This window comes from Eublepharis macularius, chromosome 11 (assembly GCF_028583425.1).
Source record: "Eublepharis macularius isolate TG4126 chromosome 11, MPM_Emac_v1.0, whole genome shotgun sequence".
NCBI classification, from domain to species: Eukaryota; Metazoa; Chordata; class Lepidosauria; order Squamata; family Eublepharidae; genus Eublepharis; species Eublepharis macularius.
The window spans coordinates 13,128,105-13,150,730 of record NC_072800.1 but is presented as its reverse complement, the minus strand read 5'-3'; the positions used below and the strand labels follow the sequence as shown (position 1 = coordinate 13,150,730).

General features: G+C 42.6%; 1 protein-coding gene across 3 annotated transcripts in view; it reads right to left on the bottom strand.

The window, feature by feature from the left end:
• Positions 1-22,626, bottom strand: part of COBL (cordon-bleu WH2 repeat protein) — a 238,094-nt gene that overhangs the window by 68,096 nt on the left and 147,372 nt on the right. For all 3 annotated transcript variants that reach the window (XM_054990870.1, XM_054990871.1, XM_054990872.1), the window contains 2 exons: positions 10,891-11,020; positions 7,220-7,387 (listed from right to left, as the gene is read on the bottom strand). In XM_054990870.1, the coding sequence (XP_054846845.1) occupies positions 7,220-7,387; positions 10,891-11,020 (298 nt within the window). The remainder of the gene's footprint in view (positions 1-7,219; positions 7,388-10,890; positions 11,021-22,626) is intronic.

The following is a 22,626-nucleotide window of genomic DNA, read 5'->3' as shown; positions in this document are numbered from 1 at the left end:
ATGTGAGAATTATCCTTCAGTCAAATCAGTGCCAAATTTCATTTTTGGCTGCTGGTCTCACAAGAAGATCAGTATGTGAACTGCAATATTCAATCGTTAATTACTGAAAAACAGTATATAATTTGGGGGGGGGAATATTGTATTTCCTGGATACAGGAGTACCTCTTCAGTGCCAATACATTAAGCTACTCTGATTTTAGAATTTCTCCCCACAATAAAGATGGAGGAACTAAATTGTAAGGTGGGATCGATTTCTATTTTGAATGCTTAAGGAAATTGTTGTGTTTCCACGCAGAGTATGCATGCAGTTTGTTATAACTTGTTTTCACACCTTACTTGTGAGAACACTTTTTTTAATACACATGAAATGGATCCAAGATGCAGTTCTGCAAAGAAAACAAGTTATCCAAACTAAAGGAGTGTAAAACATAAGTACAGAACATTTAACACTTAGAGCCCTTTGAGAGGATAATTTGGCTCTGGGTGTGTATATCATTTCAGCTCATAAAACCCGTACTTCAAGGTTTAACATGAGTTTAAAAAAATATGCCTGTGGGTATTTCAGCGTGAGCAATTTTCCCCATTCCTATAAGGTCTGCAATTCTCCTAAAAGGGAGATTGGTTTTTTTATAGGCAATGCATTTGTATACCATATTATACTTGAAAAACATATACACATGAATTTTGAGTAATTTGGTAATGTAGAACCACTATTTGCTTAATGATACATAAATGTCATACATAAATATCAAGCACCTTATATTATATTTATAAAATCACAGCAAAATAGTTAAAGTCATATGAAAAGTAGAAAAGACTGTGAAGACTTGTGTTTGAAATCTGCTTTCCATATTGTTGTGTTTTCCTGCTTATTGGAACCAACGAAAGGCACCTTGAATTTTAGCTTTGGTTAAACTTTGTTCAACTGCCATTCATCTAGATGGCGCACAATAATGCGAGTCAAAGGACATCCTGTGTGTTTTGGAAAAGTGTTACCCTCTAAACCAAAAGGAAAAAAGGAGAACTTATACAGAAAACGTGATTTCAACAAAATATCGCATCTAAGAAAAAGCCGAACATCTAAATTAAACTAAATACCAGCCTTAAAGAAGCCTACAAAGAGCAAGTCATATTGACAGCAACATAAACTGTAATAACTTGCTTAGTATACTTTTCAGTCCATAAGAGAACACATCTCATAAATGTGAATGAAGAGGAGTTGAATGGATTCACTATTTCCTCAGCAAAGGTATGTGAGTTCAGAAGAAAAAAAAGAAGAGGTGGAAAGGAGACAAAAAGGACTTTTCCATTGGGGAGAAGAAAGGCAACGTAAGAGTCAGGATATCGAGGCAACGGGAGGTTTCGGAGGTAAGGAAGTCAAAGGAAGAGGCAAGCGCTGTCAGACGGGCTTGGCGCGTGAAGGGAATGATGCACAACAATAAACTGTGGGGAGAAAAAAAAGCAAATAATAAAATAAATGCTGAGCAAAACGTAGTGTGTTAAATCAGTCTCTTCCTTCACGCTTGCAGCTAGCATAGACAGAATAACTTTCATTTTTGTCAACAGAGCTGCAGGCAACGGCTGGCTCTGTGCAAAGGCAGCCTGCTCCCGCAGCTCCTGAGAATTTGGGCTGAGCTGGTTTCCCAGTGAGGTTGCCCATAATGGTGGACAAGCTTCCCTGAAAGTTAGCTGGCCTTCCATCCACTGAAGTCACAAGGAAGGACTGGGCATAGTCTAATGGTGCATCTAACATGAGCCAGATGATGAAGAGAGCTGTGGTTCTCGGAAGCTTATGCTACAATAAAGTTGGTTAGTCTTAAGGGTGCTACTGGACTCTTTACTATATTGCAACTACAGACTAACACGGCTAACTCCTCTGGATCTATTTCCTTATAAAAACCCTCTCAGTTGCTCAGTGCAACGCGGACGAAAAGAAGCTTCTGCCTTCCCTCCTCTGCTGTTTTGGAGCCCTTTTGGCCACAGCCTCAGACTCCACGGGACTTTGATGACATGATCCTAGGACACATGAGGCCAGAGGAAGAAGCAAACCCCCTGCAACTGTTTCTGCTATGGAAAATGGCACAGGGATGGAGGTGGAAGCCCCTTCTCTCCCCTCACAGCAGTTCAAGCCGTGCCAAGTAACTGAGCGGGGTTTTAAAGTATTCCTGAAAGTATGTGCGATTGGGAAACAATGAGCTGGGGGTGCTATGATCGGGCTCACGTCACATGTATTGCTTAGATGGACACTAGGGCTGTAATCCAGACCTGGGACCCACTGAGCTTCAAGTATATGACATTAGAATCCTATAACTGGAAAAAGGGGAGACAAGGTTATGATGACCTCAGCAATGTCAGAGTAGGGGCCCACGGGCAGTAAGTCAAGAGAGCTGGAGGCAGGAAATGCAAACCAAACAACAGGTAGTGTATTGCCATGAGGAACACGCCAAAGGTGAGACTCATGGGGAAATCCTCCCCATACCACTGCGTGACGTCACAAACCCTGCTGATCCTCTCAGTGTACGTGCACAGACCAAGCAGGAGTGACGCTGCCCAAGTTCTCTATGTTTGCACACTCGCAACAGTGTCCTCCCCCCCCAACAGTGGCTCCAGAGTAGCATGTGACCCCCACCTGAGGATCTTCACATCTGACCAAGAGATCACAGGGTCACAGGGAAGTTTAACAGTATTTATTTATTTATTTATTTATTTTATATTATTTATAAATAATTATTTATAATTATTTATTATTTATATTATATTATTTTATTTATATTCAATTTATATTCTGCCATCCCCACCTCAGCAGGCTCAGGGTGTATGCAGAAAAAATAAGATTTAATCCCCTTTATGGCCTGATGAAGAATAAATATCCTTCAGGAACTATGGAAGGTGCACACCAGTTGAACATCAGGTTACAAAAAACCAAAGCGGAAAGAAGTCAACCTGTTCAACTTCCCATGAATGGCATACTGAATCCTGGAGGGGAAGAACTGTGGAGAAGGGTGTGATGTCCAAATTATTCCCCTCTCTGGCAATTCTGCGCAGCTCAGTCTGTGCAGCTGAGCATAAGTTTTAAAAAAGGAGGGGAGGAGAATTGGTCAGATTAACCTTGAGAGAAGGTACAACAAGAAGCACATCTCCTAATCCTAATCTGCAGGGGTCATTTCGTAGAAAAAGGGCTGGAGGAACTCATTAGCATAACTCATTAGCCTATGCCACGCCTCCTGCCATCACCAGAAGTGTCATTAGTATAACTGATTTGCATATGCCATACCCCCTGACCACCTATTCTGGCTGTTTTGGACCCAATCCTAGCCATTCAGAGCTGAAATTGGGCACAAAATGGCAAAAAGGGGCTGAAAATGGCTGAAAAGGGGCACAAAATGGTCACGATCGGGCTGCTGATGAGCTAGAGAGTGATCCACCCCCCGTAAGAGGCCCTATCCGGGCTGTTTCGGCCCCAATCCAGGCTGAAACAGGCCCAAAATGGCTGAGTCAGGTGGGCGGGGCCACCTGACATGTGACCTCTTTGGGGAACTGCCGGAACTGCATTCCTGCGCTTTCCCCCTCGAAATGAGCCCTGCTAATCTGTATGTGCATGTGTGCATGTGCACGCATGCACGCGCGCACACATACACACAGTCCAGACTGGACGCTACAAGTTTTTCAGGGCTCTGGATACATTTTCCTTTCTTACAAGTGAAACCGGGGGCAATCTTTTTTTATCAGGTCTTCAATATAATTCATCAGCCTGCCACGGCTGGCATAGACAGAGCTCTTTCCAAGGTCTTCCAGAATGCCTGGCACAGCTATGCCCCCAGCCACTATGAGGTTAACAGCATGCTAAGCTGGGAGGCTGCAAGGACTCAGACTTGCTCCCCTGAACCATGGTGGCCCAGGCAGGGCTTGCTTACCTGACATCATTATATCTGGGGTGAGACTTGCTAGCGGCTCGGTCCAGGATCCCTGAAAGGTCTGAACATCTGTACAGTGGAGTGAATTGTGCTATGGCCAGCGTGCCCATTGAGAAAAGATGCCAACTTGCAGGAAGAGAAAGTGTGTGTGTATGCATGGCATGAAGGGGCGGTACTGTGATGCCAACACTTATTTGGCACATTACGCTTAATGAGATGGTAGAAATCTGCACCTTTTTTTCCCCAAAGCTCTCCTATATGAAACACCCTTTCCATATTAAAATCAGCACATCACAAGGAATGATTTAGCATACTATTCTTCTCAAGGATACTGGGGAATACCAGCAGTGGGACTCAAACCTGATGCACATCCCTTTATTTGCTCTTGACAGAATGCTGGCAGCGACATAATGCTTGCACAGGCCCCACACATTTCAGGCAATTGTACCATACTGCAGTCCACCTAGTACTCAATGTAACATTGTGGCAACCTTCTAAGAACACTTACCAGCAAGTAAGTCCCACTGAATTAAGTGCAGATTACTTCGAATTCAAAAAAGTCATGTCAGGCTGTTGAATCATTTAAGATTTCCACAAACCATGCATTCAAAAAACTACTAAGTACTCTACACAGTGCAGATCCATTCAAACACAGATAAAACCAAATTAGTGAATTAAAGGGGGGGAAAACACATGCATTGTTGGAATTGGGACGATTCAGTGGAGGTAAAGTCGGCTGATGGAGGGACATGACAGATGTTTATAAAATTATGCATGTGGAAAGAGTGGATACAGAGAGCTTTTTGCCCCATTCATAGACTCAGAACAGACAAAAGGGAGTACCTCCTTACTCAACAAGTGATTAAATTGAGGAATTTTCTGCCAGTGGATGTAGTGATAGCTATGAGCACAGATGGTTTAAGAGGGAATTGGACAAGATTCATGGAGGACAGGTCCATCAATGGTGTTAACCAGGGCTTTTTTTCAGCAGGAATGCAGTGGAATGGAGTTCTGGTACCTCTTGAAAATGGTCACATGGCTGGTGGCCCCACCCCCTGGTCTCCAGACAGAGGGGAGTTGAGATTGCCCTTCGCGCCGCCGAGCAGTGCGTAGGGCAATCTAAACTCCCCTCTGTCTGGAGATCAGGGGGCGGGGCCACCAGCCATGTGACCATTTTCTCTGAGGGCAACCCACTGAGTTCCACCACCTCTTTCCCCAGAAAAAAAGCCCTGGTGTTAACCATGGTATGTAAAGGGAACTTCCATATTCAAGGCAGCCAACCTCTGAATACTGGTGCTAGGAGACAGCATCAAGGGAGAGTCTTGGTCTATGTCCTGTTTGTTGGCCATCCAGGGCAACCAGTTGGCCACTGTCGCTGGACTAAATGGACTACTGGTCCGATCCAGCAGGGTTCTTCTTACATTCACATGATACACGATGTCTCTGTTAACAGGAAAACTCAAGGAGAATAAACAACCCAATCGGTAAAACAGCAAGAATCTAAATTTCACCAATGAGACAGCAACTTGTCCAAAGTTTGCTTGTAATGACCACAGATTTGCCCCAAGGTTTCCGATGCCCAACCAACATGTCCTCTGGGTTTCACTGGTCCTGATGTCCAGACCTCAAGCCGCCTTTGTGACGTATGTGTTAAAAGCTTGCCGCTGTAACTGCAGAACTATCAACACAGGATTATGTCCACACACACCAGTTCTCTACTGTGCTCATAACATGCCAGACAAGACTGAAACGCACAGGCCTGTTTACTCCACCACTGCGGTAAGTAACAGCACACAGTTCTAAAGCTATTATGCACACAGCCAACTCCAAAGAATGGCAAGGTCATGCAGATGCCAGGGTCCAAAACTCAGCAAAATACCCACTGCCCCAACTGTATCGCTATTTTCAGTTTGCTCAGAACATTTGGGAAGACTGGAGAGAACTTTTGATTTGCATATACTGCCTCTCAAAGGTTAACTAAAAAAACTTTTCCCAAAGACTCCCAAATCCTCTATCCAGCACTAAAGCAACCGATCCGTCATCCGTTTTGTGTAGTTTAATTCTGCTTAAGTGCTTAGGTGTTGGGTCCTCTGCATGAAAAGGCACCCCCCACCCCACCCCCTCCATGCGCTCTGCAAGTTAGGAAATCTAATATGAACACTCCATCTGAGGGACCATGGCTGGGAAGTACTTAGCTAGATACATCGTTCTAACACAGTTACCAAAACTACAAGTCCTTTCCAGGTAAGGATGAAATTTCTGGCAGTATTATGACTATCCCTTAGTTAAATAAATGTAGGACCACTACAGTGACGATCAAAAGAAGTCTTCTAGACAGCTCAAAATGTATCAGTCTGAACTTTCTCCCCACTAAAGTCTGGGCTTTTTAAGAAAATGTTATTCAATGTTTAAGTGAACTGTCTGTGTGCCATTCCCAGTGGAGACAGAAGAGCACACACCACTTAAATTCAGAGATAGGGTGGATGCAACATTACACCCAACTACTGCTTGCCTTGTTGATAGCCTAATTTCTTCCTGTAAAAGTATCTATCATCACGGAAACCTGCAAAGGGATTTTCAAATCCCAAAGTATTTATATTTTAAATCTATGTGAATGTGAACTACGGGTTGGATCCAGCAGAAAAGCTAACAGGGAAAGCTGGTGCAGCAGATCCTTTCACACTTCCTCCTTCCCCCAGCAGTCTGCCGTTTGTCCTGAAAATCCTGAGGATTTAGCACTACAAAAATGGGGCACTGCAGCAATGAAGGGGAACCAGGTAAAATCGACTGTCCTCCCGCCTCTGCTGCTGGTTTGATTCATGCATTTGAACAACAGCTGGCCAACACACAGTGAGCGGGGTTTCAGGACCTGCGAAAAAAATGCAACCCAAAATGGGTTGCTGAAGTTTGGAAACTTTTGTACTAGATGGAATGTGAGCTGTTTAGTGCTATATCTTCAAAGGTGAACCTTCGTGAGAGATTGGTTGCAAAGTTATTGAAGGAGAGAAAAAACAAGTTTCGTGAGACAAACAAACAAAATCCCCATACCATTTCAGTAACTAAGTGTTCTTTGCAAGCATTATCTCTGCAAGATAGCAACGATCGTCATTAATCAGGAGTCCACATCACTGTATGTCGTTAGTTCAGGTTAATATAATGCATTGAGCAACAGAGAAAGGAAACAGGTTGGAAAGGAAAACACATGTATGGCTGGAAAGAGAACAGAAGAAAGTCTGGAAAAGCCTCCCCCCCTCCCTTGTTGATACGTAAGCGAAGAAAAAAAATACACAATTATTCAAACATACGTTTAGGTACCAGCTTGGTTGGGTCTGTAACATCTGTTCCATTGTACAATACAGCTGGGTCCATATCTCTGTCAGGAGGAGGGTATGGTGGGGGTGGGGGGATCACTAACTGGGGTGGACCACGCGTGTTGCCTCTAGGAGGCTTTTGTGGCACATGCCGTCCATTACCTACAGGGGAATCAATTAGAATTCACTAGTTACTGTAACATCAAGTTAATTATCTACTGTTTAACTTTGCTTTAATGCATCCAATCATCACCTTCCCAAAACCACTACCTACTGATCCGTATTTGAAAAGATGGTTGTCCCAGTATGTGCTCATTAATGGCACTAACAGATCTGCATTTTTCACAAATGTTAAGGAACATGCTGAAGCTGTGTAAGCCAATCCACATATTTTTTACAATCATTTGGCACTGCAATCCTATATAGGGTTACTCTAGTCTAAAACCATTTAGTTCACTGTAGTAGCCCCGACCTGGCTGGAAGCTAAGCAGGGTCAGCCCTGATTAGTCCTTGGATGGGAGACCACCAAGGAAGTCCGGGGTTGCTACACAGAGGCGGGGAATGGCAAACCACCTCTGAAAGTCTCTTGCCTTGAAAACCCTTTGGGGTTGCCGTAAATTGGCTGGGACTTCATGGCACTTTCCACCACAACACTTGAGTAACTCAGCATAGGATTGCACAGGAAGTCTCCAAAATTATAAATGATCACCACGCCATGCATAATTGCTTGCTTGAAACCATCTTTTTGGCTTCATGTGGTTTAATCAGGGCAGGAGGATGTCATTACTGCACTTTATCCTATTTTGTTCTCCTTCCCCCTACTCATTTATTTAAATATTTGTGCCCCCTCTTTCCCTTCTCAAAGTGGTTTGTATGCCAGCCAATGTGCGCAGTACAAATAAAAGATCCCCTCACCCTTTCTCCAAGGAGCTCATGGTGCTATCTATGACCCCTCCTCATTTTATCCTCGCAAGAAATCCGTGAGACAGATTAGGCTGAAAGAGCTCCACTGCTGATGAGGGATTTGAACTGAGATTTTCTTGGTTCAAACCGGAGTCTATTATTATTATTATTAATGCTATTTATAGTCCGCCTTTCTCACTGAGACTCAAGGCAGATTACACAGTGAGAGTCAGTACAGTCCATTTCAAGGACATTTCAATAAACAATGCAATCGGGTGCATAAATGCAAATTTGCAAAGATTTAAACCAGCAAAAATCCAATGCAGAGTTTAAGAAATGCTGAAACGCAGCATACATAATTCTAAACCTGGCATATTACACAACACAGGGAAACTACCCAATAGGATCATACTTACAGCAGTAGACAGTAGATAGCAGTAAAGTTTATAATCCCTCACCTTCACCCATGAAACCAGGGCCGATTCCAGATGGCCCCCCGCCTCGCGAAACGTCGCGCGTCGTCACGCAGAAAACGCGAAATATCGCGTTTTCTCGCGAGTTTTGCGTGACGTCGCGCAAAACTCGCGCGAGAAAACGCGATCTTTCGCGTTTTCTGCGCGACGACGTGCGACGTTTCGCGAGGCGGGGGGCCGTCTGGAATCAGCCCAGCTCCTTACAGTACAGCACTTCCTATCTGAGTAAAATGCCCTCTTGAATAATTCAGTTTTGCATAGTTTGCAGACAGCCAGGAGCTTTCGTGCCTTCTTCAGGTAGGCTGTCCCATGATATGGGGGCCACCTTATTCATTGCATCTCGTGTCTGGACCACCAGCCATAACTGGTTCTCCTTTATCCAAGTTGTCCCAGACAATGACACAAAATTATAAAGCAGTAACTAGTAACAAAATGGACTGTGGTTACGGAAGGAACAGTAAAGTCACGACAGTCAAAACAAGCAGAGACTATTGTTTTTAAAAAACTGTCATTTACCACGTTAAATTCTTCTTGGTGGCTACAAATAAGAATGGCAATGGTGCAGGGCATGTCACAGGATAATGGACTCCTGTTGCCACTTCAGTCCTGGGGCGTTAAATGAGAGCCACTGAGCGAATGCAAATTCAGACATAAAGCCAAGAGGTTTCTTCTAAAGTGAGAGGCATTTGTAAATGGAAGCAATTATACTTGACAGAGTGTTCATTGATTTCATCATTTATGTTATCACGTATGGGTGCTTTATGAAACATAAGGCCAAAGGCATGATGAAGTCTGGAATGCATCACAGAACCTTTAACATGGCTCTCTTAATGTACTGGCTAATTACTTCTGAAGCATATGAGTTATCATATGTTTTAGGAATCTATCAAAAAGACAGTTTGTTAAGATATACTAAGCATAACGCCAACTAATCTCTGTAAGATCTTTCACCGCATGAAGTTTGTTCAATATCAGAAGGAGTATGCATTTTTCATACTGGATTGATTGATTTTGTGATTTGCAGATATGTGGCAACTGTTCCCATTATACACACTCACATCAATCCCATATGAGTGATTAATAACGCTTGATGCACATGCAGAATTGTTCTGGGTGCAAGAGAACGTAAGAAAATTAAAAAGGGCCCCATTGGATGCATCCACAGGTATGTCTGATGCCAGATGACCAGAAGTACAGTCTCCTAGGGCGGAGCACAACCCTATAAGGTAGGCCAGTATTATTTCCATATTATAGACGGAGGCCTGAAGCTAATAGAAGTGGCTTACATATGGCCCTCAAGATAGTCTGCGGTTGATACGAGCTTCCAAAAATAAAAATGTCAATGATTTCTATACTGCTTTTTCTACTGTTACAGAAAACAAACCCTCAAAATGGCATATAACAGTCAAAAATCACTATAATGATGATAAATAAATTCTCCCAACAGCAGAGCTACTGTTGAAATTATCAGCATAAGTAGCAATAAATAATGGTTATGCACATTTATACGCACATGTAAATTGCCACTGTTGGTCACAGAAGTCATTCCATGGGAGAATGAACCCACAACGAAGACTCAGTTCTCTGTGACATAATTTAGAGTGCAAAAGTGATATAAAATTTCTCCCTAGTTTAAAGCATTGCATTTCTTTCCTTGTCCTGTAATCATAAAATAGATTGATCTAGAATAGGACTGAAGGACTGGAAAAAGTATTTTGGAAAAAAAATAACCATGACCCAGCTAAATTTAAACCTTTTAAATCCCATTGATTTCAATCAGAGAGTTAAATTAAACTCTCCAGTGAAATCAATGGGACTTGGAAGTACTAAGCTTTGTACAGGTCTCACCCTCTTTCTGAAGATGTCAGTATTTTAAAGCATTAAAGAAAGTTAGCTTTCGACAATTATCTTGGCAAAACGCTCATCAAATTCAAGGCTTGGTTCAATCCAAATTAAGCCCTTCAAAAACCTGTTGGAAATCAGTCACTGATTTAAAAACTTGGAGATAGAACAAAGACGACTGCACCCTGAAATGCAACCTATTACCTATCATATTGTAATATTCCAGATAGACTGCCAAAATTCTTCATCTGTTACATAAAATAACAACAGCTATTTTATTTCCAGACTTCCATTCTGTTCTATTAATACTTTTTTTTTTCCAGATTACATTGTTTCTTGTCCAGGGTGGTGGTGGTGGTATTTTAATGCTACTCCTGGATCCCTGTGCAGTTTGCTGATCAGCTCAATGCGCATGCGCTTGGCTCAATGGAAAAGAGCAGTTCTTACCAACTGTGCTTTGCCTCTTGTCTTCCACCTCTTCTATCCTGTTTGGCATTGTAGGAGTTGGTGGAGTTGGTGGCTGAGGAGCGCGTCTCTTTTTCTTTTGTAATTCATTTTGCGATGAACTTTGAGTCATCTGCCAAAGAGACAGAAGATTTGCAGTTCTAAGGGTATGACGAGCAAAATTATTTCAACTCTTTTAAAAAGCTGTATTTCTACATGAATTTCAGTGCCAAACACAGGGTCTGAGAACCTGTCAAAGGTTTGCTTATTTCAAGAAATATCTAGTAAGACAGCAAGTGAATAAATAGTAGTAGCTAGAGAGCAGCATGCTTTGTCCCCGATTACATATATCCCTATTCATATAGAGAAGACAATTTATCTTTTTTAAAGAGAGGAAACATTTGGCAATTGCTGAAATTAAAGTACTACAAAAGCTATTCTTTTAGTTTTAAAATGCACTTCAAGTCCTTAGCGCTCTATAACTTCAACATGCTCAGATGGTGTTAAAACAGGTGTAGAGATTCTTGTACTGTGTTTTTTTGCGGGGGGATGTTACAGAAATGGTGGCTACTCTTTCTGTCCAAAAGTGTGTCTATCCACCACAGAAAAGATGGTTCTACTTTTATGGCACAGAAAACACAACCAAATAGAACCCCCCCCCTTATGCTTTCCTTGAATTTGATAATCCAGGAAGGGGGAGGGGATGAATGGCACTGTAAGGTATATCTGGTTTTGCACATGATGGAAGTAATATACACACACCTCCTTGAATAACCATTACAAAACTCTTGACAAGTGTCGTAGAATTAACCCTCAAGTTCAAGTGAGCACAACCAATATATTTCTACTTTAAGCAAACAATGAACACAGTCCAGGAAAAAATACTAACTTCATCACGATCATTTTAAATCTACTTATTTCAAAGATAGTTATTTGTGACTAGGGTCTGTTCCGCCCATTGCGAGGCATTAAAGCAGAGTTTGCAACAAAATATACAGAAACTAGCAGCCGCTCCTACTTCCTGTATGATCAACATGCTTGTGAATCATGAACTGGCCACACATACGTTCAGTTTTCAGTAGAGATTTAAATCATCTTATATGTATCTTTTAAAAACCATAACGGGTAGAATGGCCCAGATTTTCCTGCTTAAAACAGTAAATTCCTGTTCATTTTCAGCATGCGATATTCTAATGTTTAACAGATAATTGGTTCATCATGTAGAGAGGAAAAAACTACTTTTAAGTTTTGAAGAAAGCTATAAAGACTATAAATGCACCAGTTTAATAGTACGAGATTGGCCAACCATGCCCTCTCATAGCTAAGCTGTACGAATTCACAAACATGGAGAAGTAGTTGAGGAGCTTATTTAAAAACAGCAAAACAATGATCATAAACATGTGTATAGTTCAAGACTAGGTCACAGGACTGGTGAAACGTGGTTAGCTAATGTCAACCTTGGTAATTCTAGAAGGCTAAACATAAATGGCAAAAACACAAAGAACATTGTGTTTCTGTTTCACGTTGGCACATAACAAAACAATAGAAGTTGAAAATAATTTGTTACGGCTGGCTGCTTCTTTTATAAAGAAATCAAGCCTTAACAATATTATCTAAAGCAATTTCCCTCTAAACTTTGTTACAAACAGCCCTCGTTGAGTGCAACACAATCTTTGCGGTACTTAGCAGTACATTTGGGATGGCTTTTTAAAGATTTCTGAAGTTATTTGGCAATTTTCTGATCATGCAATAAAGTACGAAGATACATTTTAAAAATTCGCTTTGAGTGTGTGCAGGAGGGAACATACCTCACCTTTTTAAGGGTCCACCTTAAAAAGTAAAGTGTAACTGCAACTAACGTGTATTACACCGGCATACCCATCAGCAACCTACAATTGGCTGCATCACTATGTCAGATGGATACTCAGTAGCAAACCTAGGTTTGCTACCATGTAACATGTAAATTGATGCCCAAAGTAGCCCATCTGATCTCCAGCTGGTACATATGGAATGAGTGGCTCTAACTGTTTTATGGGTATGGCTACATTTGATGCAAAAAGTAATTTGATATTATGGTGATGCACCGGTTCTCAAACTATTTCAATGTACTTCTTCCAGCCTTTTCCAATATGTTCTAGCCAACCCCACCTGTTTTCCAGGTGGGCACCAAGATCCTTGCAGAATGCAGGCTCAACTGTTGCATGTGGAACTGCTGCCCCTCTGGCATGGCACAGACAGTGCAAGGAGGGTGATCGCTGCAGTGGCACTCCTCAGCTGCCCATGATGTGGAGGCAGTCTCTCCGTAATATTTTCTCATTTCTTATTCCCCAACTCAGTCAGCTGTCTCATATCTTCTTTGGAAGCAGAGGCAGCTTATTTGCCAAAACTTATTTGGAAGGGGAAGAAGCCATCAATCTTCTCCCTCCTTGGAATTTTGCACACTAAAAGTTATAGGCGGACTCTCCCCCCCAAAAGGCCTGCCCTATAGTCTGAAAAAACAGGGTTGCGCTTACTTGTAACTGTTGCTCATCGAGTGGTCTTCTGTGCAGGCACACATGGGATCTGCGCATGCGCAAGCCAGCTGCAGACATTCCAAAGCTCCTGGAGGCATGAGATGCTCACCTAGCCCTTTTTGTGTGCTTTTCTTCCAGGTGAGGCTATAAAAGGCAGGGCAAGCCTCCCTCAGTTCTATAAGCCACTGGTGAAGAAGGAAGGTAAGAAAAAAAGCTCATGGCAGGGAAGGTATGTGTACCTGCACAGAAGATCCCTCAGTGAACAACAGTTACTGGTAAGTGCAACCTCGTTTTCATTGTTGTGTCTTCTGTAGGGGTGTGCACCCAAAAAATATTTGGGTTTCCCACTTCGGGTTTACCCGAAGGCCTTATTCGAGGGTCTTCCCTGCTGCTGGCACCATGCCACCGTAGCTGGCCGGCAGAGAGGACCACCACCACCGGAGGCTTGCGGGGATGCAGGAGGGCCTCCTCCTCCAGCCGGTGTCAGGTAAGTGGAGGTGGGGAGGAAAGGGTGGGAATGGAAAAGTTTAAAGGGCCCTTCTGCTTGCAAAAGGGCCCTTTAAACTTAACCCCCAGGGCCCCCGAAGCTTCCCAAAGCATTATGAATGCTTCGGGAAGCTTTGCTTTGGGATTTCCGAATCGGGCCCAATTTGGGTATTTTACCTGAATCAGATACCCAAAGAGCACACCCCTAGTCTTCTGTGCAGTCCCACATGGGAGATTAGTGAGCTAACTTACCCAGGAGGACGTGAAGCTCTTTATCGGAAAAGACTCTAGTCAACAACTGCGTCCCATTTGAAATCCATGTCCATGGCATAATGTTTGATGAATGTATATGGTGTTGACCAGGTGGCTGCCTTGCACAAGCCAACTAGGGCTGCCCAGTCTGAAGGCTGATGAGGTGAATGAGCCCTTATATGTAATGGGCATGGTTGCTTAGAGTGTTTATAACAAGTCTTAATGAGCTATGCTACCCATTTTGAAATAGTCTGAACAGAGACTTACTGGCCCATTCTGCTCCCTTTAAATGACACAAAGGGACTAGGGTCTACAGAACAATGTTCCTAAATCAGATACATCATTAAAGGAGGACTCAAGAACGCTCTTCCATGAAGATAAAGATCACCCAGAACAATGACAAAGTAAAAAATATAAAGAATGTCCAACTTAAATTGTCTAACCCGGCTGTGAAACATCTATCAGTTGCATGTTACTAATTCCTTGTATTTTTGATTGACTTTGTAAGTCACTATGAGGGTGATACATTGTGGGAAAGCGGGCCTTTAAAAACATCTTTTAAACTAATAAATAATTGGCACAAAAATGTTAGACACAGGAGGAGTGCACAGTTACATCTGACAACTAGGTCTTAAATATATTATCAGTTAAAGACAGTTACAGGAACTGGCTTGGATACCACAGTAAATCCCTACTAACAGAAGGCTTTTCCACCAGTTGAATGGGACTTTCTTACCCCTCACAACTGCAGCCCCAAATGCCCCCCAAATGCTGCTCCTGGTGAGCAGGGGATACCCAAGAATAGCATGAGGGATTATTACAATCTCCTTTCTATTTCTCAGATTTTGCTTTTAACCTTTTTCTTCTTGCCTGCTCTGGGTAGGTTGCAGCCACCAGGAATTATATTCTGAACTAATTTAAATTTCCCCTTTAATAACGTGCCCAAGTGTCAGGCTCCTTCGTGGTACTATGTGGCCCTGAGAAAAGAAATGGGATATAGGAATAACTCTGGGATAAAAAAAGCAAAATAAACTTTTGTTTTTACAAGAAGTATATTGGTTTCATACTTTTCATTAAGCTTGACGTTTTCAAAGATAGTTATCGGTTCTTAAAGTTCCCTTACATGGGCTCAGTCACACAGAGATACACAAACTTTCTCTCTCAGGTACACACACAGTTTGCCTGTCTAAATCAGACTCAGTATTTCTTTCAGAAATGCTTAAACTTGCTCAGGCTGTACACAGCTTGCCTGCTTTCCCCAGACTGAACTTTTCTCTCTCTGCTCAGTAACTAAAAACTGCAGTTCACTCTGCCCACTCTCTCAGTCATCCACCAATCACCTCACTCACGCATCCCTCTCTTTCATGCCCACTCTTCATCTGTACTGTACCAAGCATTTAAAGACACACATACACACACACTTAAAATCATTACAGGGATGAATCAGAGGTCTGCAGTGAGAGTGGAGAATTAGCACCCCCCCCCCAATGTTTTTTGAAACATTTTACTTCTGCCTTTCCTCCTAAAAACAAAAGACAGTTACCAAGTCATAACCACAATCAAAACAATTCACAAAGCTCCATGTCCACAATCTATACAGCATGAATAGAAACAATACAGCCAGTACAAAGCCCGTAAATACGGAGGCAATATACTTAACTGCCTACAGGGATGATGTCAAATGTTCCATGTGATATTATTGTCCCTTGTTCTCCCTGGCTTCACTACAGATTTCCCCACACCTGCACTGGTATGATTTTTCTGGGAAGATTGTTCCCAAAAGGGGGGTTGAGAAAAGTGTGGATTTGTGCACCTCTCCATATACATGCTTGGGTGGAAGCAACCCATGACAAAACAGGAGCCGAACAGTTCCCTTTCTCTCTGGTTACCGGTTAACGTTTCACTGTCATCAGGCCTATCTCCTTCCTCTTCCTCTGAACCTGTCCATAAAAGCTCTTTTTGTCATCTTGTCCTTCTTTCGATGCTTTAGGTCATTCCCTGACAGTTCCTACCAGCTTGGACTACTTTTCACTATATTTTTTTTAAGCAGCCATAGTGGCCTTTTCAGAAATCTCCCATTTCTGTTCACCGTGGATATTGTTTGTAATTGTGTGTTTAGCAGCTGCTTTTCTTTAAAAAAGGAACTCCTTGTAAAATGGATCTATTTTTCTTGATAATTTCTAGCTGTTTTTGTTGGACCTTTTCCTTTGGTCCAAGCTTTGGCCTTCCCATCCCCCGGGAAACTGAAAAGTCTACATTCAAGTTTCGCAAACTGCTCAATGTTAATTCAAATATCCTTTAAATACCATACGATATTTGAATTAATCCCTTACCAAATTAATTTTCAGTAAGTGATATTTGGCAATCTTGTATTAAACACGGAAGAGCCAAGGGGGACTGAAGCCCAAGATATATTGTACTCAGGTAAGAATTCACACTACTGTTGGTACAGCTACAGTATTTATCTCTGGGATAACACTCTTTCTTTCCAATCTTGTTACATCCAGAAGCTTCCAAGTTCAAAAGCCTGGCTCTTCTAGCTAAAAGACCTTGAGTAGAAAGTTCAAAAAGTCCCTCTGAGTCCATCAGCACAGACAGTAGATAGACCAACTCTGTGACTAGAAAAAAACTTCATTTATTCTTCATTTGTCCATCTACCCCCAAGACTTGGACTGAATGTGTCAGACAGGAAATGATATCCATAAACAAATTGCCTGTGTACAGTTACTAAAATAGCTGTGATTTCCTCTCTGTACAAAATCTCATTATTAATTGCAAGATTATTTCCATCCAAGGAAGTCACTTCTCAACACCAGATATTTTCACATGCATTGAAATGTGTAGACGCCACAGGTTTGCGGATGTTTGTTTTGGCAGGAGAAAAATTCAGCTTCCTCCATTTTGCTGTCTTTATTTAGGAGAAGAATTAATCTCAAAGCAGGCAGAAAACCTCCAATAAACTGACATATTTTAATCTGAAATCAGGGTTAAAACACTTGTGGTAAACTTCTTCACTTTCAGAGAAAGTGCTGCTGTGGAAATTACCTGATTACTACACAGACCTGCCCCCTGAAGATGTATCAGCAAAACATGTACGGACAGACACACACACAACCTTTATTGGCATGTCAGAGCGAAAAAAGTACATTAAAATTAGTTGATAGCTTCCCTGATACAAATTGCAGATTTAAGAAAACTAGCCATGTTAGAGGTTATAGAAAGGTTGTGACCAGATAGTAATCGCTAGACCTTGACATTATCTGAAAGGCCACACCATGAATAAAGAAGGCAGTTCAGAAGTTTGTCTCGGATCTTAGAATAAAATAAACAGTACAATAGAACATGGGAAACAGATTCAATGACACCCAGGCCACAAGGGCATTTTCTGGGTTCATAAGGGGTCCCTTGGCATCTGCCAACGAAAATGGCCGAAGGCAGTATGTTGAATCTGGCCAGCATTAGTGCCCTTCTTTGATGGGGATCAGTTAGACAGCAGAAACAAAGCGGCCAACTGGCCAGATGACAGAGGCAGTCCCAAGTGAATTGGGGAACAGGTTTTCCTAACTGCCTCGGTCAGGCGCTTAAACTGAATGTCTAAGAGCCTCTGTTTAATTGTCTGAAATGCTGTTGGAGCAGATGCAAGGTAGTGATTCTAAAGATATACCCATACACCTAACTTTTTTGTGGATTAGTTCCAGCCACTTGGATTCGTGGAAATCTGAGAGCATTCGAAACGTAAAGGAATTTGAGTCGGAATTAAATAGAAGACGAAGCCAGAATTTGATTGTTAGAAGCCAGGCCCGAGTTTCCAACAACGTCTGTCCAGTTTCAAGACAGATTGCGACGTATGGGACACAGTTAGGAAGACGCAGAGTTTTCCATAGGAAATAAGATTGCACCCCCTCTATTGAGTGATTGAAAAGCATTAAAGGCTTTTAAAGCCATCGGAATGTACCTATTGCCTCTCAGATAGAAAAATCGGGTGATAGCGGCTGCACTATTTCTTGCTACATTGATAACACCTTTGCGGTGTGTAGCCCATCCCCCCTTGTAGAAGAAGTTAATCCCCAGATATTTAAAGTTTTTTAACCAGGGACAGTATATTGGAATAAAACCACTTTTTGACTGACCCGTTTTTGTTGTTGTTGCTTCTTGTTCTGTACTTAGTGCGGCCCTCTTCTTGGGAAACTTTTTCACTTGACAAAATATGCTTAAGAATACATTGTTCCCTGTGTCTCTCTCTACACAAGACATCAAACAGGGATGCTCAAGTGAAAGATCTTACACTTGTTCTCCCATTGTGGATACATGTGCCCTGTTGGGAGACAAGAGTACCCTTGAATATAAGACCACACAGAAAGGAAGTCACTTGAGCGTCCCCATGTAAGTTGTCTTGTGTAGAGACTCTTAGTTTACATATATTTGATTTAACTATTACGTGAATTTCCAAGATGAGGAAAATGCACTTAAACACACAAGCATCATTTCATGATCAACCAGACTGAAACAGCTACAGGGTAAATTTGTGCTAAATTGTCACAAAGAGTTTGGTTCAATTTCATAGCTACAAATGCTTGCTTGAAGTCATACATATGCACAGTGAGATTAAACTTCTATGCACTATAACGAGTTGTGCTGCACACACTCACATATAAATGCACAGCTTGGCTCCACCCCAATATCAAAAACAGTGATTGTGGGAATTTCTAGAAAGAGAAATAATCACAAGTATCCTAAGAACACTGATGCTGAACAAAAATCACATATGTGTTCTTTCTATCATAACAGTTTCTTCAGGGTTACCTCTGATCATTTGTAACTTAGGCCAATTCTGCACGGTCAACTTACTGAGATCTTTCTCCATATTCAGTTCAAGAGAATGCAATTAAATTTGGCATTTCAGAATTCTGCACATGTCGTTCTATTCAAATGTGTGTCGGGTTTTGCTTTCTGCACTATAGTTGAAACCCCTGCCCTGTTTTGGAGTAAACAGGAATTTTCTTAGGGTCGAGCAAGCATTCAATAGTATATTTGCTACCTCCTCTGAGAAACAAAGACCTAAGTCGCTATGAACCATGCTGTCAGGCGCAACCTCTCCAGATTGTGGTGGAATGTATGGTTGTAGGACAGCAGGTCCGGGGCCAGTGGGAGGTGAATGTACCTGTCTTTCACTAGACCTTTTAGAATATGGAACCAATGTTGACGGGGCCAGTAAGGTGTTATCAAAATGCATGTTGTCTTGTTCGTCAGTATTTTGCAGAGGACTTTGTGAATTAGGGGAATGGGAGGAAATGCATAAAATAATACCCCTGTCCATGGAATCTGGAAAGCCTCACGCCTGTCCTTGCCTCATCGAGAACAAAACTTCAGGGCTTTGGCATTTTCTCGTGTCGCAAACAGGTCCACTTCCGGGAAACCCCAAGCCTGAAAGATTCCCTGTACATACTTGTCTGTTAGAACCCATTCGTGATGCACACTGCCTTTTCTGCCGAGCCAGTCCGCTCTGACATTGTCTCACCCAGCTATGTGAAGGGCTGAAAGTACAACGTTGTGCCCAATGGCTCATTCCTACAAATGGATGGCCTCCATGCAGAGTTTTCGTGAGGCTGTACCACATTGCGTGTTGATATAATAAACTGCGGTAGTGTTGTCTGAGAAGATCTGCACCTGCCAGCTGGACACCATATCTGTCAAACAGTTAAGGGCATAGTAAACAGCTCTCAATTCTAAGAAGTTAATGTGGCATGTCCTTTCAGCTTCTAACCACAACCCATTGACAAAGACATCATTGTAGTGGCCTCCTCATCCATCCAAAGAAGCGTCTGTCGTAAGTAACAGTTCGGGACCCAGTCTCAAAGGGAATGCCCTTATCCAAATTCATAGGGTCTGACTGCCACTTAAGCGAACGTTGTACCTGCCTGGGGATCGAAAACTTTTTTTGAGGTGAGTGTTGTTGAGGGTCAAATTGCCTAATAAACCATAACTGTAATATTCTCATTCTTAGCCTAACAAGGGCCACCACTGCTGTGGTGGAAGCCATAAGGCCCAATAAAATCTGGATCGATTTGGCCGTCTGGAATCTATTATGCAGAAAGTGATTAGTTAGTTGGCCGTCTAGACACTCTATCTGTAGGTGAAAAGGCCCTATTAGCATTAGCATCAAGAATAACACCTATGAACTGCATGGTGTGACAGGGCACTAATTTAGATTTCCCTGTATTAATCACCAAACCTAGGATCTTGCACATGTCCAGGATCATGACTATGTGGGAATTCAAAGTATCCGGGGAGTCCGCCGTGACCAACCAATCATCTAAGTAGGGATAGACAGAACACCCCAACTTCCTAAAGTGGGCAACCACCACTGCCATGCATTTAGTATATACTCCTGGCGCTGTGGCCAGACCAAACGGAAGGGTGGTGTAATGAAACGCCTGGCCATTATAAACAAAGCGCAAAAATCTCCTATGCTGTTTATAAATGGAGATATGAAAGTAGGCATCTTTCAAGTCCAGGACAGCAAACCATGCATCCTGGAGGGACATATTTATAACCCATTGTAGCATCACCATCCTGAACTTTGTGACAACCAGGTACCTATTAAGGTTTCTTAAGTCTAATATGGGCCTCTTTCCCCCATCCTTCTTATCCACTAAGAAGAACCTGGAGAAAAAATCAAAAGGAGTTTCTGTCTCAGGCACCCTTTGTAGGGCCCCTTTCCGTAACAGAGACTGGATTTCATCCTGCAATTCCACTAACGTGTTATTTGGGACTTGAGAAGGCAAAGGAGTAGGAGGCAAGGAGTAAAATTCTAACCTGTAGCCAACTTTAATAACAGAAATAACCCAAATATCAGTAGAAACTGCTTCCCAAGTGTGGGCGAAACAGGCCAACCTATATTCGAAACAGGTTCAGTGACTGCTCTTTTTGTCCCTGTAAGGATCCTTTTGCAGCCTGAGCATGGTGAGACGACCTATAACATCCTCCTTTTCTTTTTGTACTGTTGAGAACCCAAAAATTGAGCCTGTATGGATTCTGCTGCTTGTAAGGGTGGAATCTGTAGGATCTGTAATCTCTTCTCTGCTGGAAGTATCTCCTTCCAGATTGTTGATATTCCATATACCTCAGAAGCTGGGGAAGAACTCCACATGATCTCGCTGTCTGATGGTCCCTTTTCTTTTTTGCCAGATATTCATCCATCTTTTCTGCAAACAATGTGGAACCTTCAAAGGGCATATCTTCTATCTTGCTACAAGTTTCAATGGGAAGAGCAGTGGCACATAGCCAAGCATGTCTACACAGCACTACAGCCGTATTGAGTCCTCTCATGTAGATGTCTAAGATGTGATGACTAGCACTTATTTGCTGCCAAGACAACATCAGTGCCTCATCCTGTAGGACTTTCATCAGAGGCTTCTTATCCTCAGGCAGCATATCCATGTAAGTGGACATCTGTTGCCAAAGAAAAATTTGGTAGCCACCCAAAATAGCCATGAAATTCGCAATCTTAATGTTCAATGCAGAACCTGAATAAAGCTTTTTACCCATCGAATCCAGTTTTTTGCCCTCTCTATCCACCGGAATGGCTTGAGAACCTTGACGGTGCCGCACCTGTAGTTCTTCGGCTGTCATGGAAGATGCTGGAGGATGGATAAATAAATAAGGGCACTGATCCGGTTTCACTTTGTATAGTGCCTCAATCTTCTTTGCTGTAGATGGGACACAGGTTTCTGTCTTAGGCTGTCCATGAGCTCAACAAGCCCTTCAACCATAGGGATTGCAACCACCTTGGGAGTATCTGAGTAGATATGCTTTAAGATTTATCAGTAGGCTTCCATTGAGTAGTAGAGACGTCGATGTCCAGGGACTTAGCCATATGGAGCATTTGTTCAACGTAAAGTTTGTGATTAGTGGAAGGCGAGTCCCCACCTGAGACCCCATGTGCCTCATCAGGAGATAGATCCGATGTCAAACTCGGGCTCTGTCTGGAACCGAAGGTTTTGCCTTCAACTTCCAAGTCAGATCCACGCCTCGGTGTCAACACTGGAATGGTCGGGCATTTAATTAAATCCGAGCTACAGCGGTGTTTGGTTGTCATCGAATACAGTGAAGCTGGCGGGGGCGGATAGTTAGGGTAAAATTCCCAGCCATGCGGGTAGCCTAAGGGTGGATATGGAGGAAACCACGAAGGTACTGTGAGACCAGGTCCGAAGAGGTCGATCTGTGCCACTTTCGAAGCCCCGACTGCGACCCAGCACCATCCCCCTCCGATTCCAAAGACCCCTCCAAAGAGCTAGGGCTATTTTCTGAAGGTGGGGATTGGTCTTTCTCTCTTTCTGAAGATCAGAATCGAGCAGGAGGGGTGGACTTATGCCGCGATTTCTTAGGTGGCTTCTCCAAGTGCTTGGTTTTCTCCTTTTTCTTCTTTGAGGGTTGGTCGCAGTCTTTCTTCCTCCCTTCCTGAACTGGGAGGTCAGAACTGTCCCTC